The sequence below is a fragment of the Gymnodraco acuticeps genome, unplaced genomic scaffold (genome assembly GCF_902827175.1).
Source record: "Gymnodraco acuticeps unplaced genomic scaffold, fGymAcu1.1, whole genome shotgun sequence".
Lineage (NCBI taxonomy): Eukaryota > Metazoa > Chordata > Actinopteri > Perciformes > Bathydraconidae > Gymnodraco > Gymnodraco acuticeps.
In genome coordinates, this window is record NW_022992177.1 from 244,146 (window position 1) to 269,338 (window position 25,193).

The 25,193-nt window shown below is 42.2% G+C and overlaps 1 protein-coding gene across 2 annotated transcripts in view; it reads right to left on the reverse strand.

The window, feature by feature from the left end:
• The window catches only part of pde3a (phosphodiesterase 3A, cGMP-inhibited), a 102,096-nt gene that overhangs the window by 48,958 nt on the left and 27,945 nt on the right, over positions 1–25,193 (reverse strand). For both annotated transcript variants that reach the window (XM_034204976.1, XM_034204975.1), the window contains exon 2: positions 14,159–14,209. In XM_034204976.1, coding sequence (XP_034060867.1) covers positions 14,159–14,209 — 51 coding nt within the window. The remainder of the gene's footprint in view (positions 1–14,158; positions 14,210–25,193) is intronic.

Genomic DNA, 25,193 nt, shown 5'->3' on the forward strand with positions numbered 1-25,193 from the left:
TCAGGCTCTCCACGTTGTTAGCCAACGCACGCAGCGTCTCTCCAAACTCCCTACAGCGGTCACTCAACTCGTTCCGGAGCAGCTCTGGCGGGAAACACTGTCCAAACCGCCTCTTCAAAGCCCCCGCTAACGCTTCATAGCTGAGTCGGTCCACAGGGCTAAGCAGTAGCAGACATGAAAGAGCCTCGTCTGTGAGGCACAAAGCTAGCTGTAGTGCTTTAGTCTCTATTGACCACCCCCCAGCATGTGCAAGTATTTCAAATTGGGCATGGAAAGCCTCCCAGTCTGCCTTACCCGAGTATTTGGGTGTTTTCACAGACCCGGCGGCGGCTGCTGCTGGTTGATGGGCGCCGCCATTGTTGTTTACATCCAGCTTGGAAATGGCACGAAATGCCGCTGAAGACGGCGACATTCCCGCGTCTCTAGCCATCTTCACCGCCGACTCTCTCAGGCGCTCTCTCGCCTCCCGTGCACTCATGAACTCTCTACTCATGTCCTTCGACCACCCGCATACTCCATCTTCCTCTTCATCAGTAGCGTGGCGTGGGGAAAAATGTAGGGGAAGCCCATATTTTGGGTCGGGGGGGTGGTCAATAACGTAACCAGATGAGTGATTACAGCGCCCGGTATCATTTTACACACATTTGTATCACACAGATGCAGGACTTGCACACGCCTGTTATCTAACCGAAAGATCCGCACGCACTCTCCAGCTGAACTCTCTCCTTATCAATTTAAGCATTTTACTTATTAATGTATGCAGAGTGACAATAACACAATCTATGTGATTTTTGGATTTACCGTGCCTCTCAATTGCCCGTGACAGGTTGGCAAGGTCGAGGAATCCTGAAGTTGCCCAAGGATTGTTCAGGGAGCACGAATCCTTGTCAAAAAGAAGACATGGCCAGCAAAATAGACGCTGAAGTTTAGCGCTTCCAGTTAGCCACTCCGTGCGGACATAATTGTCCTCATTGAACGTCCGATTCTCTCCCTTTTTCCTCTGTGTAGACCATAGACTGGTGTACACACAGCTCGAGTGCGGGCATTGGCCTGTCATCTGATTTAATTTTTAGTTGCTGCTGTAGCGGAAGTTTAGTAAAGTTATGTTTGATTAAGTACGCCAAATCTCCACCCTCCATAATGCTTCATTTGCTTGATAATTTCTAACGGCGGTGGTGACAGTTACAGTATTAAAACTGATGTTGATGTGATTTGATTGGATGGCAGTGTCCAATCAAATCGCCAGCCGCCTCTGAAGGGAAGCAAGAGGCGGCTGGCTTCCCTTGGCATGGCCCTGACCAATCACAGGTTGGCAGGGGCATCACGTGGGCCTCATCTGATTGGTCAATCCCTCCATTTTTTTTCACCAAGGGAAGCCAGATTCGGCTGGCCTCCTCTCGCAACAGTGAGTGCAATCTACTGTTTCACCATAACATCTAGAGGGGCGCTGTTTGTTTCACTCTTTGTAAAATACTCAATGAGAATGGGGGAGAGACGGGCCGGCAGCAACACACAGCAAAGGAGAATGATCGAAACAAAACAAAGTGTTTTTATTTATTTATTTAAATTATAAATACAATCCGAAAAAACAAGGGAAGCCTGGCTTCCCTTGGCCTCCGGGAGAAAACGCGACTGCTCTTCATCACTACTTTCCTGCTTCACTCCCATCTTGCTGAACTTTTCCATCTCCGCTAGCTTCCCGGCTAGCTCCGTGACGCAGTTACGGACTCCCGTCAGGATAGACGTCCTCCGTTCGAAAAGTCACTTCTGACACCAATGTAACGTTCACAAGGTGAGTCGGAAACAGGCTTCTCGTTATTAGGCTTTAATAACTCTAGTTCTTACAGATGATCACAGGTACATGTACACTTTGTGGGTTCTACCTCACACTAACCTAACTCCTACCCCTACACATATATATATATAGCAGTGTCTACGTCACAACTCCCCGCCCTCCCCCGTCCGCTCCCCCAACCACAGGCCCGCACCTCAACCAGCATCACTGTGCAGCTCTATGATTGGCAGAGAGACGGGGGATGCCTGAGTAGGGTTGCCAACCGTCCCGTATTAGCCGGGACGTCCCGTATTTGAGCCAAAAAGGGCGTGTCCCGTACGGGACATTGTTTGTCCCGGACTAAAGGGAAAAATAAAAAATATGTTTCTGTTTGCGCGCAATGCAGTGTGTCTGGCTGCTTGCCTGTGTGTTTGTGTGCTGTATGAGAAGGGCGCTAGGACCGCTCAGTTGACAGGGCAGGCACAATGCTCGCACGTGTGTGTGGGAAAATGAGCGCTGCCGGTGGAGGAGGTGATAATGAAAGAGGAGAAGAGAGAGAGGATGTGGTTCTGGGCCCTGTCCCTTCTAAAAAGAAAAGACTTGTGTCTTACAACAAATAGTGGAAGAAAAACACAGTTGGATAAAGCCTGTGAGTGGAGATCTGTCTCGGGTCTTCTGTGTGTGTGTGTGTGTGTGTGTGTGTGTGTGTGTGTGTGTGTGTGTGTGTGTGTGTGTGTGTGTGTGTGCGTGTGTGTGTGTGTGTGTGTGTGTGTGTGTGTGTGTGTGTGTGTGTGTGTGTGTGTGTGTGTGTCAGTCAGCTGATTGATGGGAAAATGCTGGGAAAATGGTTGGTTGAAGGATAACATTAAGTCTAATAATGATGTACCGTGCATGTTCACATCATGTATACTTCGCATTACTTAATACCATTTTTCAAATATTTATTTTTTAACATTTTGGACAAAATAGCCAATTGTACATCTAGGTGCCCAGATGTCCCTAGTGCCCACCTATCCGATTTGAACATGCTGATATACAATGTAATGCAGTAGCCTAATGCAGGTGTAAGATCATTGTGTTTGTATTGTGTGATAGGTATGCATAGTTTTCTATGCATTTTGAGGGTTTTGGGGGGTTTGACCCCTCGAACCCTAGGGTGCTGGCTCCCCCAAAATAATTAAATAACATAACCCTAACCTAACCCTAACCCTAAAACCAAAATAAAGTAACAAAAAAAAGTAACTAAATCCGCCAGAACCCGAAAATCTTCCAGCGCGCGCGGGGGACACATGCATGTGTCCCGTTTTTCCATTTCTGGAAGTTGGCAACCCTATGCCTGAGTGACACCCTGGACATCCTATGCAGGGTCGCTACAGTATGCTGAAGTTATACGTTTTAGTTTAGGCACAGAGACACACTTTTTTAACTCTTTCTATTGGAAAAGTGCAATGACTCCAATACTAATTTTTAAGTATAATCCTAACTTATTCTTAAACTTTCACCAATAAAGGTATTTACATTCTATTTTAACTCAAATCTACACAGGATTTGGCATCTTAAGCATATTATTTTTGCGTTTCTTATTTTGATTTAGTCTCGATGCTCTCATTAGTGTTGATTTTGGCAACAGAAAGCTAGGAGTTTTGACAAACCGAAGGGACACTACCTACCCAGCGCCAATCCGCATAAGGACAAAGTTAGTGACTAGTAACTAGTTGGAGAACATGGAGCAGCTACTGTTAGATGTGTATTTCTCTGGTTGACAGAAAACATTGAACAATTAGCCAAAGTAGCAAAAGAAGGGATGAATGCAGGTTTGAGTATTTTAATTCAATGCGTCTTTCTACATCTCTTTGCTGGGTTTTGAAATGTGAAGCATATCAACATTCCACAGAAAAATATAAAATGAGTTTAACCCACAGCCTGCAACAAAGAGTAACTTTACAGCAGCTCTAACGGTTGTTATTCTGACCTCCAGTTGTCTAACCTCTCACCTTGCTGCAGTGAGGATGAGGTGTACTGCATCTACTACAAGTGCGACCGAGCACACTCTGCAAATACAACTACACTCCTTACTGCTGCTGACTGTTTTTGTACACATTTAACACCATTTATAATAGTAAAACACAGATGTAGGTGGTTCAGCCTGCAGAAGGACTACTAGTACATTTCCATTTTGCTGATATTTGAAACATACTTTTCTTTACAAACAGTTTTGAAGGCAGTACTTTTACTTGTCACGGTTAGAGTATAGTACCCTGCCTTATTGCTACTTATTCTTAAGTAAAGGCTCTGATTAAATATCTCACTTCTAGTCTTTCTTTATTCATACAACAAAGACTTGGTTTAAAACTACCACAGAACACACACAGCCATTTAGCTCAAGGAAAAAACAATATGGAACAAATTAAAACAAATGATACCTATAAACAATTCCCAATATGGAACAAATTAAAACAAATGATACCTATAAACAATTCCCAAACACAACAATAAGTAAGTAAGAAAACAATAGACACTTTACTTTGGATTCCTATCATAGGAGACATATTTAATTCCCCATGTGGAACTGCGATCCTGCCAAGCTTTGTAGACTGTATTATAATTGTGGTATCACATGCACTGGCACACTTACATCCACTCGCACATCAAAGGCTTGATTCTGTACCTTATATGGTTCCTTTTAGCTCAGAGAAGCAACAACGTGAGGAGGAGTAGGGTGTGGTACATCACAGTTGTAGGAGTTGACAACAACAGGAGGTTGACACATGTTCAGAACAGCTGTGCAATACTTAATGCTTAATGAATGGCCTCATTAGCACTGTCTCCGCTAGAATCTGACCTTTGACCTCCCCACTCCTGACCCCTGAGACATCTAACAGCCATAATTTGTTCCTGATCGTCTGCCCTAATGCTGCGAAGGCTTCAGCATGCCTTGTTTTTGCAGGGAAAAGTGAAAAGTTCACAACTAGCTCTTAATTGCCAGTGCCTAGAGCAGCTCCACAATGACAACTACACGCAGGTCTGTCTCGGCTGCCAACAAATGTATCCAATAGGATCGCGAGTTCCCTTTTCCCCTCGAAGAATGTTATCAGATTTTTCTCCCCCAATGTCCCATTCACTCAGACACCAGCAGCCATGCACCAGACTTGTTCTGTTTACACTGAGTGGCAGGAGGTTGACCCCAACAATACATGTGTGAACACCTTTCATTTGTCTCCAGCTGTGGGAGCAGTGCTGGTTTCGCATTTTATTTTCCTTGTGGTATCAGATAAGTCACTGTATTTATATGTTTCCAATCGGACTGCAAGATTACAAAAGCCATGTGTTCAGCGGGTGTCAGGGCATTCCTCCACACGCGGTGATCCACACGTGATGATGACGCACATTTATTGATAAACCTCACACATGGTCAGCACTGGGACCAAGCTAATCTCTTTTTAAGTCCTGTGGGATGGCTGATGAACGTTAATGGACAGACAACTATTGTACTCCCCTCATCCCTCCTCTTCTCCACATATTTTACTTTTCCTCCCTATCCTCTGATGCATGCTGTGAGGATAACATATAAACACCTGTCTCTCAGCTCATTTACAGGCTGATTTAGGAGCTCACTAAAGAGGGGGTTTAACAGAATATAGCTGCTGGAGAACATCTGTCTGTCCTCAGCATCTCCAAACACGCATGCGTGCACACACAAACAACTGATGTGCAACTCCTACAAACTGAAACCCCCCGGGTGCTGTACACTAGCTGCCCACTAGCTGCCCACTGCTCCTAGTACTAGACTCCTGGTACTAGGATGGGTTAAATGCAGAGGCCAAATGTCACTGTGTGTGCTGTGTGCTCTGCATGTGTGACCATTAAAAGAGGGTTTCATCCCTCCCAATTATATCTATCCCTAGTTTTCATAACACTGGCAATACAAAAGTTAAAACAAAACATATGTTGCAGGATAAAGACTGACACTCAAATAAATAGAGTATCCAGAGGATGCAGAACTAAGACACACATGTGTATCCGTTTAAGCACTTTCCAAGGACGGTTAGAATTGTCTCACCAAGCTTGACTTCCTAATGAACTGGACCATAAAAGGGGAGGGAATAATACATGTGCTGGGTGTGACTATGCACTGTGAGTAAAAACGTAATACCTAAAACCTTAGGTTAAAAAATAAAATGCAATGAAAGTTCCAGGTGCATGGTTAGGATTTGAGATTTAGGGACACAGTGGGGACCTTGCTTCCAATTAATTTGTATTATACTTAATTAGCTGAAAAAATGGCAAAAAAACAAGCCCTCTCGTCTCCACATTAAGACCCTCTCACTGAACCGCTCGAGCTTTTATATGCATCGCTTTAAAAGTTGTGTTTGGCTGGAAGATACGTCAAGATGTGCCTAATCTCCCAAAAGTCTGCAACCTAAAACTTGAGAATCATCAATGGACATCCTGCAACAGATCGAATTATAAGTAAGTTACAATATCATAACGTTATATAAGCATTTCCTGTCAGGTTAGATGATCTTTTTCATTCATCAGCCACAGCTATCTCCGCAGCAGCAGGCTTCACTTGCTGAGAGGATAGATCTCATAGGAGCCCCATACAGTGACCTCTGTCTGGGAAAAACCACTGTGAGTATCCTAGAAAAAAAGCTTTTGGGCAGATGTTATGATGGAGCTTTTACAATTCTTGATATTTTCCTGAAAACACCACGGTGGATGTGCTTACCTTGGACACTTCTGCAGTGTTTGTAAATTCTTTTAAACGTCATTAAAATCAATGTATTTTTACATTTCCTGTGAGGCTGTATATTCTGTGTGTTTAATGACTTATTTTTCTAAATGGTCTCCTAAGCATACATTCTCTTTTTACTGCTGCACTACACCACCTTCATAGTTACACACATTCACATCTGGAAACTGTCAACAGCTGTCTGCCACTGGCTCACACTCTTCTCTGTAGAGACTCTTCTGAGAAATACACCCATCACTGTTAGAGAGACTGAATCTCGGAATTGTGTGGAGGAAAGATGGGAGTAACCACTCTAAATTATAGAGAGGAGGCAAAGGTTGCTTCTTTGAACATTGAAACAACAGCTTCCTCGGTTTGAAAATGATTCATAATTCCTCTGTTTCTAAGTGAGACAGATCTTTGTTTTCAAAAGACATATACACACGAACTGTGGCCTTGAAGACAGCTGGCATCAGCAGGCCTGCACGTTGAGAAAATTACAAATCCCTCTTCTGGTTAGTTAATATATACAGTAAGCACATGGGATGAGGGGCTCACCTGCAATCTACACTGTTTGGTTTGTTTATTATGGTCAGTTTTGCCTTTGGGATAGTGAAAACAACTAGACCCACTGTCCTGATAGAGTAACGCTTAGAAGGAGTTACTTTGACATTTAGCGGAATAACTGTTGAAAACAGACAGCCTGGCTCTGACTAACGCTGCATCTTTTTAAAGAAATAGGCTAGCTGTAAGATATTTGAGGCACCTTAACAGTTGGATCATTTAGAGAAATATTTATTAGACATTTTCTGTGCCATTGCAGATTTACTTGTGCTATTCAGGAAGTAATATTTTTGGAGCATGTGGATTATTTCCTGCTTGCAGTCATTTGGTATTTTCGGGGCTGGCCAATCTTTTGCATTTAACTGGAAGGAGGCAGACGGATTTTAAAAGGTTGAACAGTTCCTGTTTCGGCTGATGCCAGCTCCTGACACACCCACTGATCCTCTCTTAATCCGGCCTCTTTGCCAGCACCGCTGGTCACACTTAAACCACAAATCTGTGAAATATTTGGTCACAAGCCCCCAGCTATGGTTGACATGCTATTTGACAACACTGATTACCAGCATCAATAAGCAGACTTTATGACTCCTCAACAAGCCAAGCCATATATTAAAGCATGCATGAACAGGCTGTTATGACATCTTACTATGATTAACAGCAGTATGCATGATCAATGGTCTTAACTGCCTGTGTGAACACAGTTTGAAACAGTACGTCAATAGACATGCAATGGATAAGCACCGCGAAGCAGTTAATGTAAACCAAACCAAGGGCCAGTCAAAACAAACCGGCTATCACTCCTGAAAAGTGAAAAGCTGTTTGTCCACACAGCGTCTCTGTACTCATGGCCCGCTCCGCTGTATGTATGTGCAGCTTTAGTTGCAGTAAGGTGAACCAAAGATTGATGAAATAATATTTGCAAATAAGTCGTGGTGCTGGTTTAGTCTGAATAGTGCAGAAGATTTAAAGAGTGACTGTCACTGACTAGACTCTGCAGTACATCAAGACAAACTTGATCCATACCAACTTGCCTATAAACAAGGGTGCGGTACGGAAGATGCTGTGGCCACTCTGGTTCACATCATCACTAAACATTTAGATAAACGCAACACCTATGCAAGAGCCCTCTTCCTAGACTTCTCATCAGCATTCAACACAATACAAGCAGACATCTTGGTGTCAAAAATGGCCAAAATGGAAGTAAATCCATACCTGATTTACTGGTATGCTGCTTTCCTCACTAGTAGAGAGCAACTTGTGAAGGTTAACAAAACCCTGTCATCTGCCATCATAACCAATGTAGGTGCCCCCCAGGGCTGTGTGAGTTCAGCTGTGCTCTTTACTCTCTACACTGATGATTGTCGTACAACACACCAAATCAAGTCATCATTAAGTACTCTGATGATACTGCAATAATATCTCTGCTCAGTAACACAGACGACCCTGAGCTGCATCAACAGGCTGTAAATCAGGTGGTCGAGTGGACTGATAGCAATGCTCTTGAGATCAACACCAAGAAAACTGAGGAAATCGTTTTTGGCTCACCATCTGACTGCCATAAAGTCCCCATTGTCATCCATACAGATGAAATCAAGCAGGGAGTTTCATACAAATACTTGGGTGTAATGATTGACCATCTGCTGTCATGGAAGGATCACATTGAATATCTGTGCAAAAGGACAAAACAAAGAATTTATTTTCTCCGCCGTCTTAGGTCTTTTGGAGCGAGCAGAGAAATTCTTCTGTTGTTCTTTACATCTGTGATCGTGTCCATTCTACAGTACTGCAATACTACCAGGTACAAATGTTTGTCAGCAGCTTTAAAATCAAAACTGCTCCACCTGTTAAAAATCTACTCAAAGATTGTTGGTCAACCCTGTCAGAGACTCTATGACTCAGCCTATCATAACAACCTAGTGAGGCTGTCCAACAACATCATCTCTGACCCAAACTATGTTCTGAACAGAGAATATGAACTGCTACCATCTAATCGGAGATACAGGGTCCCACGATTCAATAAAGTCAGACTGAAGCACTCCTTTGTGCATCAGTCACTCTTCACAGTAAATACAGAGCTAAATCCCAGATCAAATGCACGCTGAAGGCTCTTTGAGCAGCTTTTCTCTCACTGATTGTGCTGTTATGTTAAATGTTTGTTGTTTGTGTTTCATGAATTTGTGTCTGGATATTTGTCTGTTGATGTTGGACATGGAGCTGCTGTGACGCAAGTTACATTTCAGACTTGATCTGACAAATAAAGTAATATCGTATCGTATCGATCCCAACTCGTCTATTACCAACCAGGGAGCTCTATGCAAGTCAATGGGACTCCCTGTTAGTTAAAAATGTACGCTAAAGGTCCTGGTGTGTGAGGAGCTCCGCGGATTGGTCCATTTTGGTTCCGGGAACCGCATGACGTCATGCGGTTCCCGGAAGAAACAAATTGAAAAAGAGAAATCTCCAACGAGGCGTTCTGGGGCAGCATAGATAGGTATTTTCTGTGTTAGAGTTTTACTCGCTACAGGGTGTACTTTGAGGGGTTTTGACTCTGCAGACCGTTTACATACAGAAAAACCTTCATAACACACAAGGGGACGGGTAATAACCAGAAAAGCATGACATGGGACCTTTAAAACCTTATTAACAAAAGGTTTATGATAACTATACTCAAACCACACTGTGTACACGGTGTACAATGCAGTCGTAAAAATACATTATTAAATTCTGGAGTGCATACATCTACAATATGTCCTCTTGTACCCATTTACTTGATGCAAACAACAACATCAAATTCATCTGTTGCAACAACACTGAGTCATTCAAATATGATTATTGGTATTCCTGATGTTTCCACATGTTTTTGGCAAATAGCTATGCAGAAGAAAGATTAAATGCATTTGATGCAACAAACAAACTCTGATCCTCCTGTCTAATGATGGTTATTAATGGTAAACACAACAGAGATCACATTTTTGTAATTTCTGAGATGGTCCACTTTATGCACTTTTAACCCCTTGGCTCCCTCATCTAAACATACAGCCCTTTTAGCCTCTAGTAAAATACCATTGATATGAGGACTTTTAAAATTGTGCAATGGTGAGAATATAATGTATCCCACCCTAAAGACTGGACAAATGCCTCAGGGGCCTACTCCAGAATGAAAGGCATTTCATTCTCTTAGTAAACACATTTCAATAATGTGAGCAACTCTGGCTCTTTCTAAAGGACAGCACACAGATACATACACGTATTTTACAATCAACCTCCTAAACACATCCTCGCACACTTCAAGAAATATGGGAATGTGCTGAGCAAGAAGCTGGGGAATTTATTATTATTAAAATAATTGTTATTTTTTCTTCGGTTGATTTAATTTATACAGAGCCCTCTGCATGTTTCAAAAATCATTACTATGCAGTTTTCTGTTTCAGTGGCAGTGCAGTTAGTGTAATGGCCCTGATTACATCTGTCGAGATGGATTAGTTGAAGAGGAGCCTGGGAGATGTTCTCTACTTAAAACAACAGAGCAATGATATCACAGCACAACGGTAACACTAAACTCCGCCGAGACACTCCTCGCTCCCTGCCTCAGCTCCAACAGCCAAAACTACGCCCACCAGCTTCCCACTTCCCAACAAAACAGTCACCCCCACCGCGACCCGACTACCCTCACAACCCCTCCGTCAGCTCAGACCGAAGCTACGCTGAGCCAGGTCCTCGGCTGCAGCCAGGTCCTCGGCTGCAGCCAGGATCCAATTACACGCTATTACATATTTTATTAAAAGGGGGTGTGAGGGGGATCAAAACAAAACAAAAAAGAATAACTGCCTCATTAAAGATTTACTGGGAAAGGTCAAGCCAATTGACCCCTAACATGCAGCCATCTCATCTCCAAAGACAGGCTTGTTTTTCCCTGAGCATATTTCAGGGTGTTTGATTCCAGAAGAGAAGCCAAATAAGATTACAAAAAAATACTGAGTTACAGAAACAGACACAGGCAGGAGAAACGCCAGCATAAAGGACAGGGCAAACAAAAGAGATGCATAAGGTAAAACAGATAGCTTTTGCTAGACGATGAATGAGCGAGGGTTAACCGCATGATACTAGTGGTTACACATATTATCCATCAGCAGCAGCAGGCATAGTCACACGTTTTTTTAAACATCTTGCAAACTGAATATGCATGCTATTAATTAAACCAAGTTAAATGTCAATCTATTCATCTGAGAAATGGCACCAGCTTAGAGATGTTATACTTTCTGCACTTTATCAAAAGTAAGAGGCTGAAAACTGTTAATGTGTCCGTATCATTTGTGGCAGATCCAATTATCTCCCAGGCAGAATATGCAAGTCAAACCTGTAGGTAGTTTTTCAGTATTGCCAGAGGACCCAATTTAATTAGAAAATACTCTAGCCCATCATGATAGATCCAACAAGAAAAAGGTCAGTGACCTATTTTAACCTCCTAACCCTCAGTTTGTGAAGTGCTTACAGTGATTTTAAGAAATCTTCAACATGACTGCAATATCATGGCTTGTCTGCCTCACAGACCACTCTTCCAGCCTTTTGTAACTTAGAATAACACAGTAGCGTGGCGTGGGGAAAAAATTAGGGGAAGCCAATAATACGTCCTTTCTTTTGGGTCGGGGGTGTGGTGGTCAATGTAATAACGTAGCCAGATGAGTGATTACAGCACCCGGTATCATTTTACACACATTTGTATCATACAGATGCAGGACTTACACACGCCTGTTATCGAACCGACATGTCCGCACGCACTCTCCAGCCGAAACTCTAATAAGCATTCATTCACAAACTAAATCAGGAGACCTTTAACGTTTTACGTCCGATTCGCTCCTTTGTTCCTCGCTGTACACAGCTCCAGTTTGGGCATCGGCCTGTCATCAGATTGTATTTGTTGTTGCTGCTGTAGCGGAAGTTTAGTACAATTATTTTTTGATTAAATACTCCAAATCTCCACCCTCCATAATTGCACTTGCTTCAGTTGCTTGCTACTTTCTAACGGCGGTGAGAGTGATGCAGTGACGCTATCTATCTTTTATCGATTAGATTTATGATTCGAAAATGATAAAAGTAGGGTAGACATGTGGAGATTATCCGACTGAACAAAACTTGCATTTATCTAACAGGTTTGTTTTCCACTGACCTTATTTCGAGCTATTTTCCTAAATCCTATGGAGAAATCCCGTTGCTTTTTTGTCGAGGGAAACCGAGCGCAGCTTACTTTTGGATTTTAGGACGCGTCACTGCACCACTAAATTGATGCGATTTGATTGGATTGTGAGGCAAGGGAAGCCAGCCGCCTCTGGCTTCCCTTGGCATGGCCCTGACCAATCACGGGTTGGCAGGGGCATCACGTGAGCCTCATCTGATTGGTCAATCCCTCATTTTTTTTCACCAAGGGAAGCCAGATTCGGCTGGCCTCCTCTCGAAACAGAGAGTGCAATCTACCGTTTCACCATAACATCTAGAGGGGCGCTGTTTGTTTCACTCTTTGTAAAATACTCAATGAGAATGTGGGAGAGACGGGCCGGCAGCAACACACAGCAAAGGAGAATGATCGAAACAAAACAAAGTGTTTTTATTTATTTATTTAAATAATAACTACAATCCGAAAAAACAGGGGAAGCCTGGCTTCCCTTGGCCTCCGGGAGAAAACGCCACTGGAATAACAGCCACAAGATCCAGGCCTACAAACACTCTTTTCTGCGATAATCTCCCAGGGTAATGTTCCAAAACCAATATGTTTCCAAGTCGAAAAACAAATATTTAAATAGCTCTTTCCATACATAACTTCAGTGTCAATTCCTGAGCTAAAACATCCACGCATGCTTTGGACAAGGGTGCTCGCGAAGAAAAATAATAAAGATACGTAGTTTGGAATATGAGCTAATGTGTGCATTACTATGACACACTGAAGACCAAGCAAACATTCTGGTCACTGACTAAAGAGCGGAGTGTGTGATTTACTCTGCGAGGAGCCATGGCACAGTGCAGCGCTACCAGCTTCTCTGACCAACAGCCTGGTCCAAAAGAGCAGAGCCAAGGGAAAATAGCCACGAGATGGAGAGAGATTCCAACATAAGCCTCGACTTCTTACACATCTTCTCAGTCTCTGGACTGTTACAGGATTCCAGTGATGAACGCAAATGAAAAAAACCTTAATGGCAGCTTAGGGAATGCATCAATCAAAGGATATGTGCTTGCCTACTAACCACACATAACAAATTGATATGAGCCTTGGACGAAGTTTCAAAAGTGTAACCGGCTCTTTGAGAATGTCTCCCCTCAAAGGGGATAATGCTCTAAGGCTGATTTTGGGAACAGATATATGAGTCTTAGCATCTCTAGGAAATTACAGTCTGTAATTTAATTTCAAGCCAAATTGTGTGCTGCACTATGATCGCTATTCAAGAAAAATCCCCTGATTTTCACCCCAACTTTGCAGCATTTATTGCTACCCAAGCACACAGTGTCAGCACAGACGTGTTGCCTATTCATCATTTCTAAAGGATATCCTCCAGATAGTAGAACATGAAGTACAGAACACATACTGCATATGGCCATGCCAAAGCCAAGGGCATTGTTTGTTTTTCCTGTACTACAGAGCCATGCCATGTCGCTCTGTAGCAGCTCAATACACCAGTTCCCAAACACACACACATTCTCCCCCCGAAAGATGGGAAATGTAATCTCAAAGATGTGTCGGTGTGTGTCTGCCCTCTACAATCTGTGCCCTCTGTGTCCGAGTGCCTCGAGAATCAATTCCCTTGCCTTTAATGGCTCTTGCAGCACCTTACAGCCAGATCACAGGCCTGTGTCCTTTAGTCCAACAGAGTACAACAAGGACTCCGGTGGGAAGTGACACCTCAGGACATGCTGTTTAACCAGGGCTAAAATGAGTGGGTGAACGGGCCTGTTAGTTGTTAATATTTCAGCCATTTGCGTCATTTATAAGGTGTGTGTAGGCGAGTGACGGAGATCAGGGAGCTTGTTCCTATGTGTGTGTTTTCCTGTCAGCTGTTTATGATTATTATTGTGCCTCTTCTTGTGTGGACAGCACTAACCTGTGATCCTCGGGAGCCTCTCTTGTGGTCCCACTCCGAGCGGGGGAGCATCTGTGGGAAAGCAGAGACAGAGACATGTTCAAAACCACAGTCAAGAACATCCTGTTTCCGTTTGCGTCCTACAACAGAACTTTAACACCGTAAGGGAGATATACTGCGCTGTGGAGGAGGAGAGGAGGAGCAGGAATGGTGATGCAGAGTCTGGGAAGTGTTGGGGGAATGGAAACGCTCATAAAAGGCAAAAAAGGGTTTTGTCTATTTTTTCCACTTTCCACTAAGCACAGACGTCTAATGCAATTTCACAGTCAGGTTTGGTTTACTTTAGCTCCTTTTCACTGCCCGAGGCCTGGTGGAGGCTGATGATTTTTACGCTGTCTAATTACCAGCCACAGTGTCCTCCCACAGGCCTCGTAAACGCGCTTTCCACTTTCTTGGGAGTCACCGAAGGCATCAGTGCAGCTCTGTCACTGATTTTCGCGTTGCAGGAGAGCCAAGTCAACATTAACCCCCCCCCCCCCCCCCACCCCCGCCTGTGTTTGGGCTTTCTGCCCCAGAACTGAGAAGCCCTGAGAAACCCAGCGTGTCGCTGTGACAAATTGCTGCTGCACAAACACAGAATTAGAGCCAAATTGATAATTCAGGTGTAATTTATTGTGTCAGAGGAGGTCATTGAATTGTGTCATGCTGTGAGTGAGAACATTAGGAAACAGTGGGTTTCCGTCGCCAGTGTGACGGCCTGTCTGGACTTAGCTGTTGTTTTGTTGAGTGTTTTCCAAAGGCTGTTTTTGTTTAAAACAAAGTAGTAACTGCTCCTGTGGCCTTAGTATAAGGTAGTTTAGTTTGTCTATATTTGACAGCTGAAAACACAGGTATATTTGTACTGTTTATTAAATATGTAAGTTGACAATTAATCAAGGAAATGTCTTTTCACGGCCTTTAAATACCAGTATTGTAAATCAAGTTGTGTGAAATAGCAGGTAAACCTTTTGTATTGCATTTTTGTGATTTCCTTACAAAAAGCAAACAAACACCACTAAAGCTATCACACACAACACAATGTACACATATTCATTTCCAATTTTTGACATTTGTTTAAATAAAGAAAATGCAATAGATGAGGGGTTTGCCCTTTCTCAGCAAACATCTCCTTCACTTATCTTCCATTTTCCAGCACGTGGACTGCAGCTCTCAAGAGCTTGGATTCTCAGATTGTCAGCATGATAATATCTGTGAGTCACTTTAAAGCTCCATCAAGCGTGCATGTGCCTTCTCATGCATGAAAATAACCATACTAGATGGAAAAGGAAGACAACAAGCAATCAGCTGTGTAAAAGGCTCATCATGTATGAGATGTAAATTACTGTGAATGATAGTATTAACAGGCCAGTTGTGCTAGTTTACTGCTCTGGCGACTGGGTTTTGCTTTTACAGCACCGAGCTGGCAGCAGCTCCTCCATGGTCACGGCAGAGTCCTGCTCCATTAGAAGCTCCTAGTATCAGTGAGGCTCTCCAGGCGCACTCACATAAACAGCCTTTTCGTTCTTACGCAACCCAACCTTTCATCTCCAAGCTCTGAGAGACAGAACCAGACTACATAGAAGTCTACATGGGCCCTTTGATGTGCCAAAACAAAAAACCCACACAAAATCAAGGCTGAGTGTCGCAGATAGCCTCTTGCACAGAGGGACTTGATAGGCCACAGTGGAGTTTGATTCCTTTGAGACTCGGTCAAAACATTTGATCAACAAATACATGTGGATGGTGTACTACTCAATTACTAAACCAAACAGTGGATGCAGTCTGGTGCCACTGTATTGAATGTTTAACAAGTGCTGGAGAATTCGTAAATAAAGCTTTGGTGTTAGGGCTTTCAGGCTTTAAACCCCTGGTGTAAGAATACACAAGAAATTACTGTAACACAAACTATTTATTCACCTATTTTTCAAAGACAAAAAGCAACAATATAAATCATGAGATACAACATAATCCAAGCAGAACTTGACAATGAACCTACAATGTATATATCACTGCAAACAACCACATCAACAACAATACAAAATACTAGTACTATACTGTAATGTGTGTTCAGCTAAAACTTTAAGAAACAACACTGACACAAAGCAAGGAAATAAATTCAGTTCAAACGTTATTACCTTGTTTTGCCTCAGGAAGACAGAGGAAATTATACTTAAAACATATGATAGTTTGCTGCCAATATTATGTCTAAAGAGGTAAAACCACACATGAATGATGTTTTCATGGACACCCTCCAGGAAGCAAAAAAACACAGACGAGGTTCCAAATGGAATTGTTTTTGTCCTAAAGCTCCAGTGCACCTACTGGGAGAAATAACAACTTTGTAGAAGTTATGCCCTTTGTTTCACCCTCTGCTAGATTCATTATGACGCCCAATAACTAGGAATACTTCAGGTCTAGCAGTGGCTTTCCATGATTTACAGCAATGCTGGTAATTGATAGACTGTCTTTAGGAGATATTGTCTTTCAATCACGACACAACATGACACACTCAATAAGGTCCAACCATTTTTATGGGACTCTCGCTCCATTGTGGAGATTTTCTCTACTTCTTTCCACCCGATTTAAACTGTTGAGAAAGAAACAAACAAGAGGAAAAAAATGATAACAGTGAAGTTCAGCTTACAGCAATAGAAAGTGCTGCCAAGTAAAAGGGAACCTTCCATAAAATAAATTGGAGATGATAAAATCATACTGAGCTCATTTGAACCATTATCTGTACCATATCATATTCAACATTTCTCAATTTAGTTTCATTTGAATACCGATACAAATATATTTATAATACAAAGTGATTGTGGCATTGTCTGTATTGAGGTTTTTTATCTTTTACTTAAACATTTTAGTCAAGTTTGCATTCATGCTCCAACAACATGGAGTGTCAGAGACTGGAAGCTTGATCAATATTTGTTCTACTTTCCATTTGTTTTTAGATATTTGTATTCAATCAATTTACGACTGGGGTGTTACCTCCTAGAGTTGAACTTTGTTGCGAAACAATGACTAGACCCCATTACGGTGCCCACAAGACTAGAGAATAACATTAAAGAACTTCAACAGCAATGTTTTTTTTCCAGGAACCTTGTTCAGGTTACTGTGGGTAGCCCAAAGAACTCACTGCCCACATATTTCTTTGAAACTATTTTCCACCTATGAAGCCTGCACAAAGTGAATCACCAAGTCAATGTTCCTGGAAAGACACATTGCTGTTGAACACAAACAACATTCCTTTCACTGACACTGTATTGGGGTGAAGGTGGAAATTAAACCACAGTATACTGAATGGATACCACAACAAGTAAGAAAGAATCAGAAAATACTGCTATTATGTTATTTTTATGATTTGGATCAATTGAATCCTTGAAGGAGACTCCAGTCTGAGCAACAAATACAGTGAGTGTTGTTCATGCAAAAATTCCTCTTTGTCTTGTCCAGGAAAGTGATTAACTGCTAATCTGTGAAAGAAGGATACTTCATAGTTTTGTCAGGGTTTTTGCAGGAACCAAACACTAGAAATTGACCTTCACGTGCCTACCAGGACAGATATAGAGACTGATGAAACCGTATATAAATTGAAAATGAGATATAGCATCCTTTATTGCATAACACAAGGACACTGGATTTTGTCCCAAATATTTTACAAAAAGAGTAGAATAGTTTATGGATAAGGGGATGTTTACAGATTAAGATTATAACCTGTGTGATCATACAAGAAACCCTGTCTCTTACTGTCCAGCATGATGACAGTGTGTTTAAATGTCGATGCAATAAGGTAAATAAAGGAAAGGATACTCCCAAGTAGATGATGTGAAAATGTCAGATGCAGAAGCCAGCCAAAACATGCCTGCTGCCCTCTGTAAATGAGCACTCTCGTCATGACTCAAAACAGTTGCAGCCGAGTAAACTACCTGCCTGCCTCAGAGTGTTAAGAGGGCAGCAGCGTGGATGCCAGTAAGCAGCCGGGCCCTGTCCACCACCATGGCTCCGAGCCACAGCCCACAGCAAGCTGCCGTGCCTCTGAGGTGCAGGGTAAACACCACGGTGTCAAAGCACAAACAAACTACTGGAACCTGCCTGTTGTTTGACTTGCTCCCGCCAGTAACCAGTTGAGAACCACTTCTCCTGTGGGTGTGAAGTGGTGGGAGCTGCAGCACCCAGAGAGGGGCTCCACTTTCACACTGATCATCCTGAAGCCTCCCAATGAGCCCCTGTCATCGACTTACTACTGAGCACTTTTCTAAATCTGTCTGGAAAGGGAACCGGAAACTGCCTCGTCCTAATATAACCCAGTGATAACTGCTAGCGATGTTTCTTAATCATTCACTCATGATCGGGTCTTCATTCTTCTTTGCCTCCTTCATTCTTTCTCTGTCTCCCAAGTCCTATTTTGTCCCTCATTACTGGCTTCATATGAGTGGAGTTGATGTGTGTCTCCTTGGATGTTCAGTATCTATGTTAGCTTGTTAGTGCACTGGATTTACTGGGACCCAAATTCAGAGTCCATCGAGGACACAACACCAAGTGCAAAAAAGAGATCTCGTGGTTTAGAGAAGGGAAGGAGAACAAGAGAGAATGCTGATCTTACAGTATGTTTGGGATAATTAAGGCAGTGATGAAGGGCCAGCAGATCAGACTGCAGGATTTCCTATCAGCTTGACCCAGGGTTTCATGCACCACCTCCCTGTCCAATTAAATTCACTATGCTCTCACTTACAATCGGGTCTGCAAAGTCATGAATTCACACATCTGCTTACTTAAGTATGTGCGCACACACACACACACACATGCACTCTGTCTCACACTTTCTGCCTCAAGGTCTTGGAATATTTTTTTACTGATTCCGCATTTGTTCTTTTATCACTGCTCTCTGTCAAAGATATTCTGACGTATGCAGTGCTTGACTCAGAGAACCCCACACCCACTTGAAAGTAGGTCAGATTTGACTCTTACTATATGAAGGCTTCAGAATTACAGCGGCTTAGCCGTGAGGACACCGTCAAAGCAGCAACCAAAGATCCTTGTTCTCACTTTCATGGTCGTTAGTGCCATGGTAAACTCTATATTGCTCATCATGGCTTTTAAAATCAGTTGTAATTTTCGTTTGCACCCACAGGTGGAAGCATTCTCACGACTGGTGTCACATCCTCTTTGGAAAACAGTCCTTTTTGTTTTATGAGTGTTCTTTAAAAGAATTATGACATGTATATTTACATGATTGCCTTTGTGGTTAATGGTTGAATTTGTATGCATCAGTTGGAGAAAGTCATGTTGTATAAAGTAGCTTGAATTGCAGGACGCTGATAGCTGAACCCTCTAGTCTACCTGGTGCTTTTCATCTATTTCTCACTCTGAAAAGAAGACAGATACAGACTTTCTGTCAGCCTTGAAGAATTCTATATTTAGCATATGGACTACAGAAACGGTCTACTTTATGTTAACTTCACTGACAATATAGCAGGCTAAAAAAAGCCTAGATTTCCACATAATGAGCAATATTAAAGAAGTGAATTAGTGTGTGTGTTTGTATTCTTTCTATCTTTAATGTTACTTTCTCTTACTCCCTGTATTTTCCACTCTTGCATTTACATTTGCGCCCTCTTTGGAAAATCGCTTCATAGGCTGTCCTGAATTTAATTGGACACAAGGCAATGGTAATGCTAGAAGGCAAAAGGAAAATAGACATTACACTGCTGAGAATTAATAGGGCTGCAGTATTCAGTCAAACTGAAGGAAAAGACACTTAGATACAGGCAGCCAGACATGTCTGACCCAAACTGTCTGGCTCTAAGTCCAGGTGACTCGGAAAGCTTGGCCACGCCTCCTGCTCTGCCACATCCACCTGGGGAACAGCAGCCGGCTGGCAGGACACTTATAAATCCTTCCCTGCCTGCTGAAGGGTGGGGGGGGGGGGGGGGGGGGGGGGGGGGGGAGGGTAAGGAGAGCCATTCCTATTCACGCTGGCTAATGTTTTACAAGTTTTACCGCGGGGTCAGTCATTGTGGGTCATTTGCGTCATCGCCGGAGGAAAGGGAACTATTTAGGGGGGAAGCCAATGCAGAGGAGGCCATGTGCAGGGAATGAGGAACACACTTGTGTGTTTGTGAAGATTAGCACACATAAGAGCTGGCTGGCATCCACACACACTCGCAATCCCTGTCTCAGGCACCGGCCTGTAAAGTGAACAGTTAATGAAGAATTGCATGTCCGTTAACAATGCACATGTACATCAATGTTATCCCATGATATATTTCACACTCTGCTCTCTGTTTTCCCCTCCCATACTCTTCACACTTTCTTCCTCAGACTCGGCTAATTTCTGAAGTGTGACTAATGGGATTTATCATCTTCACGTTTCCTGGTACAGACTTAGCCTGATCCTAAAAGCTCAGTGTTTGAGTCTCTACCAGAGATAGATCTGTCACTCTCCCAGGGTTAAAGCATGGGCAAAAAGGATGCCATGGCCTAGAGAAAACCACATTGGGAGTACTCCATATTCTGACCTCAAAAATGACGGCACGAAATGTGTCACAACCACTGACAAAGCAAACATCTTCCTATTGAAGCCTAAATGAACACTACAAAATATTTTGTATAACCTCATGTGTTTTGTTTTGTAATATTATCTATGTATAAGCCGTTATTCCTTGCGTATGCTCTCTGGACGACTCCTTCTCTAGCACTTTAGTTCCCAGCTCTGCACATTCAGCAGGGTGAAAAAGAGGGGATCTGGCTGGGTAGACCTGGCAGCCCACCTCAAAACAGCATGCCAACGCCATTAGTGTATAATGGTCCAGTCAGGATAACTGCTGGGGCCTGGAGAGCGCAGAAGGGAACACAGCACTCACTTGTTTGTTTGTTTAACAAGACTGCTCATTTCAGTCTGCAAGGTGCCAGTGCGCTTTGTGTGGTTTAATTCCCAGCTGATTTAAACAATGCACAGTATGACAACAATAGCAGCCACTCAAAGGCCACAGCACACTTGTTTGGAAGAGTTCTGTCAGAATAAATAGGTTATGACACTACAATTTAGTAAGTCAAATCTAACATAACTTGGCACTGTCACTCATCCTGTGGTCCAGACATTTCCCCAAAGGTAACTTATTTGTTGATCGGCTAATTATGGTAAGGGGTCACTTTCTGTCTACTTTTCATATGTCATTGGATCATGTTCATCAGAAAACATGGACAATATTAAGATAAAGAGTGCATTTGCCCATCATCCACCAACTCTAATTTAACCACTTGAAAAAACGAAATGTTAGTATTGATGTATATCTCTACTTAAAGACCTTTTGTCACATTTATGAATTACATAATAAAAGGCCACAGGATCAGTAACGTACATTAATACAAAAATAAAAAAGGTTCGAGCCACATTTGTCTCTATTTTGTTGCTCATACTGTAGGTCTTATTTAAGCAATGAGAATTTGATAGATGGGTTCTGGTTCAGTGCACAGTGCATGTCTCAGACAACAGGGCTGGGTGTAACAGTTCCACTGTAAAATGTTTTTATGAAGCCATAAGTCTGACTGCGACAGAAGGCAATATTTCTTTTGGAGGAGGCGATCTACGTCAAAGAGGGGATTTCAAAGTTAATGAACAGTTGAATAACAAAACAATTTGGACCTGACCTTGGCATGAGAACTGAAGCAACCACTCTGAGGTTTGTTTTGGCGTAACAGTGACGTGTGGAAATGTACTATTTCATATTAAAGTATTCTAGCTTTAGGATCCGACTAAGGCTTTGCTATACAATTATAACGTGACTAGAGAATAAGAATTGGAGAACAACAGAGTTCAGTCAACGACAATTGTATTAAAGCAGTATGAAATGTGTTCATGCATGCTGCCTCCAGTGCATACATTATTTCATCTTTTATTCACAGCCCTGACGCAGCGAGGCCTCTGTTCTATGTTTTGTGTGTGCTCATCAGAGGACCACAAACACACATACCCACACACAAACACACATTCCCACACGCAAACACACACATTTCCCCACTATTTTCAGCTGCGCCTAGAACATTTACAATCCCATCAAGATTCCCACAGGACTCCTGTAAACAAACAGACAGTGACTGCTTGCTCAAGCATATGCCTTTAAATCACATCCCTACATCCTTTATAAATCACTGCTGAAGACATATACAGTCGGGACAGCACCTATGTTCTGACTGATGTACTCACAGTGTGTGTGTGATAATAAACAGTATGTGTACCTGTGTAGTGCATAAATCTATGCTTCCTCTTTTTGAAGGTAGAAGGGTTTGCATCACAGAGCCTGTTCCCCTAGAAGAGGCTCCGGCCAGCCCCATGGGCAGGTTTTACTCCATTAGCTTGTAAACGCTTGCTTTGTCAGGAAAATTCCCGGAAGGCTCTAGTTCCCCATGTAGAAGGAATGCAGGGGTCTGCGGGGACCAGTAAGGTACATGGGAATGAGAGACTTTTCTGATTAACTCTGGTGGGCTTCTCTCTATGAGGCACAGCATAAAGCCGTTAAGCATGGACCATCACGCTGATAGCCACCCTGGAAACCTGGCTTAGGGCAAAGCAAACAGGGAGATATAGGAGAGGTTGGTGTGCTATGGGGGAAAAAGGCTGCAGGCTTCTTGAGTGACAGCAAGTTATCTTCTTTGATGACACCCGCACTGGAGCTCACTGAGGCTTAACAAGCAATACACAATATAAACTATGTTGTCTGCTAACCCTAACCAAAGACAAAGTAGTTATAATATGTTGTCACTGTTTCCGGGTCTTTGGCAAAGGTACATGATGTATGGTTTCAGTAGAACTCTTCTGAAAAGCGCCAACAGCTCTGTGACTGGACCACCCAGAGTTATTGTTTGCAGGCCCGCTGCAGAGGAACATCTATTTCACACTGTGACTGGGAGGGATACATGCTTTATTTGTGCTTATAAGTATGTAAGCCAGGGATGGAAGTAGTAAAAGTGGTAATAATACCACAATGTTAAGTTATTCAAAAAGAAAAACATTTGTTTATTCGCCACATGGGGTAGTTCAATGGGTTGTCCACACAATACTGACATTATAACATTGTAGTCACTATTAGTTTAATCAGCACAGTGCGCTCATGCTTTGTCTAAACAGCCCTCTTACTTACTCTTGGATCTGTTTATGGTTTTGTATGTGACAGATACACACTCAGAGGTAAAAAGTATATTTCCCTATAAAATGTAGCAGAGAAGACATGTAAAGGAGCATACAATAACATATTTGATTAATTGTACTTAGATACATTGTGCGACTGGTTTTATTAGCACATGAGGGAGTTTAAATTCATACAGTCATATATGACTGACTGATACATTCATAACTTATAAGAAGTTGGTTTTCTGTTTGTACACACTGTATGTTTGAGTGTATGGTTGTAGGGTAAACAACCTTAACTATATCCATACATATATGTCTTTGCAAGGCTCAGTTCTCATGTGTGTGTGTGCATACAGATGTGCAATAGTGTCCATTTAGGCACGTGTGCTCAGGATCAGAAAGAGCATTAAGGTCTGATGTTTAAACATGGAAGGAATCCTAGTAAAAATACACAAAGCATTTGTTTTTTTATTCGCACTCAAAAACACGGAGCAAAATCTTTCTTGAAGGGACTTTTCCTGGTTCGTCTTGATGAGTAAATGGTGGCTGACACGCACGCACATGCACACGCACACACACGCACAAACACACACACACCAGGCCAAAAGGCTACTTGTGTTTACCTAGCCATGTGACTGAAGCTACGGTACATCCAGTCACATCAGCTTACATTCCTCACATTCATCAGTCACAGTTCTCACTGATACTGTCTCAGATGCTTCAGAACAGAAGGAGCATAGATCATACACTATGAAAGCTGGGCCTGAGATAGCTATATTTATTTTTTCCTGATAAAATCAATAAGCAGAACATTATGTTTGCCATCTGTTTTCACAAGCTATTGCCTGAAATACTCTTCCTGTTCCACTTAAAAAATAGAATCCATAAATAATTGCAAAACTGCTGTCAGGAGATGAACACAGGGAACAAACAACTCACTACATTAATATGCATGGTAACTCCGGTTTTGTTTAGTGTCGTGTCTGCAGCTTATTGTTGGATTAGTGTACATTTTCTCTTGTTTTAGAGAACAACTGTGAAAATGAGTATACAACAGTTCAAGACAAACTTGTGCAGCACTTTAAAATAAACAACAAAGTTCACTAAAGTGCTGAACAGGCACAGAATACAATAAAGGAAAATTAAAAATAAACTATTTCAGCAGAACAAAACATGTAATCTAGGTGTAAAGCTTAACTCTATCAAATGCCAACGAGGAGAGGTGGGTGTTCAGCAGCGGCTTAAAGTAGGCTGAGCAGTTTTTATATGAATAGATCAAATGTTTAGGGGTGGTCACCGCAAAGGCTGTCTCATTTCAATCTGTACTATCAGTACAGCATGCAGCATCAGATTGACACATGGTGTTAAAAGTTATTGTTAAGTATATTTTTGATCAAATTGTGTTTATGCTGTGGGCTGAAAAGCAGTGAATGTCCAGACTAATACAGAAAGCATGACAATAATCTTCTTTGTCCATGATATACAGCTACTCATGACCTGTCATACCACATATTTACATAATAGAAAACAGTTTGTGGTTGATTTTTTACTACAATTGTTTTAGCTATGACAAAAATAAATAGAATGCTTAATGGCCTATTTATGTGAATAATTTAGTAGTAACAGAAGGGCATGTCCTAATCAATAGGTTTTGACATTTTATAAGCTGTACACCATGTGCTCATAACAACCCTGTCTCAAAAATAATCAATTAATTTGCTTTAATATGCTTTCAAGGAAAGGTTATGCAGCCAGGACTGTTTCTATCAACCTAATGAGAAAAACCTCACTAAACCTATGACATCTCCCAAAAATCTAACTAGACAATGTATTAAAATTGCTCTCATCAATGCTTACAAAACAATATCTACTTGTAGTAACTCAAGT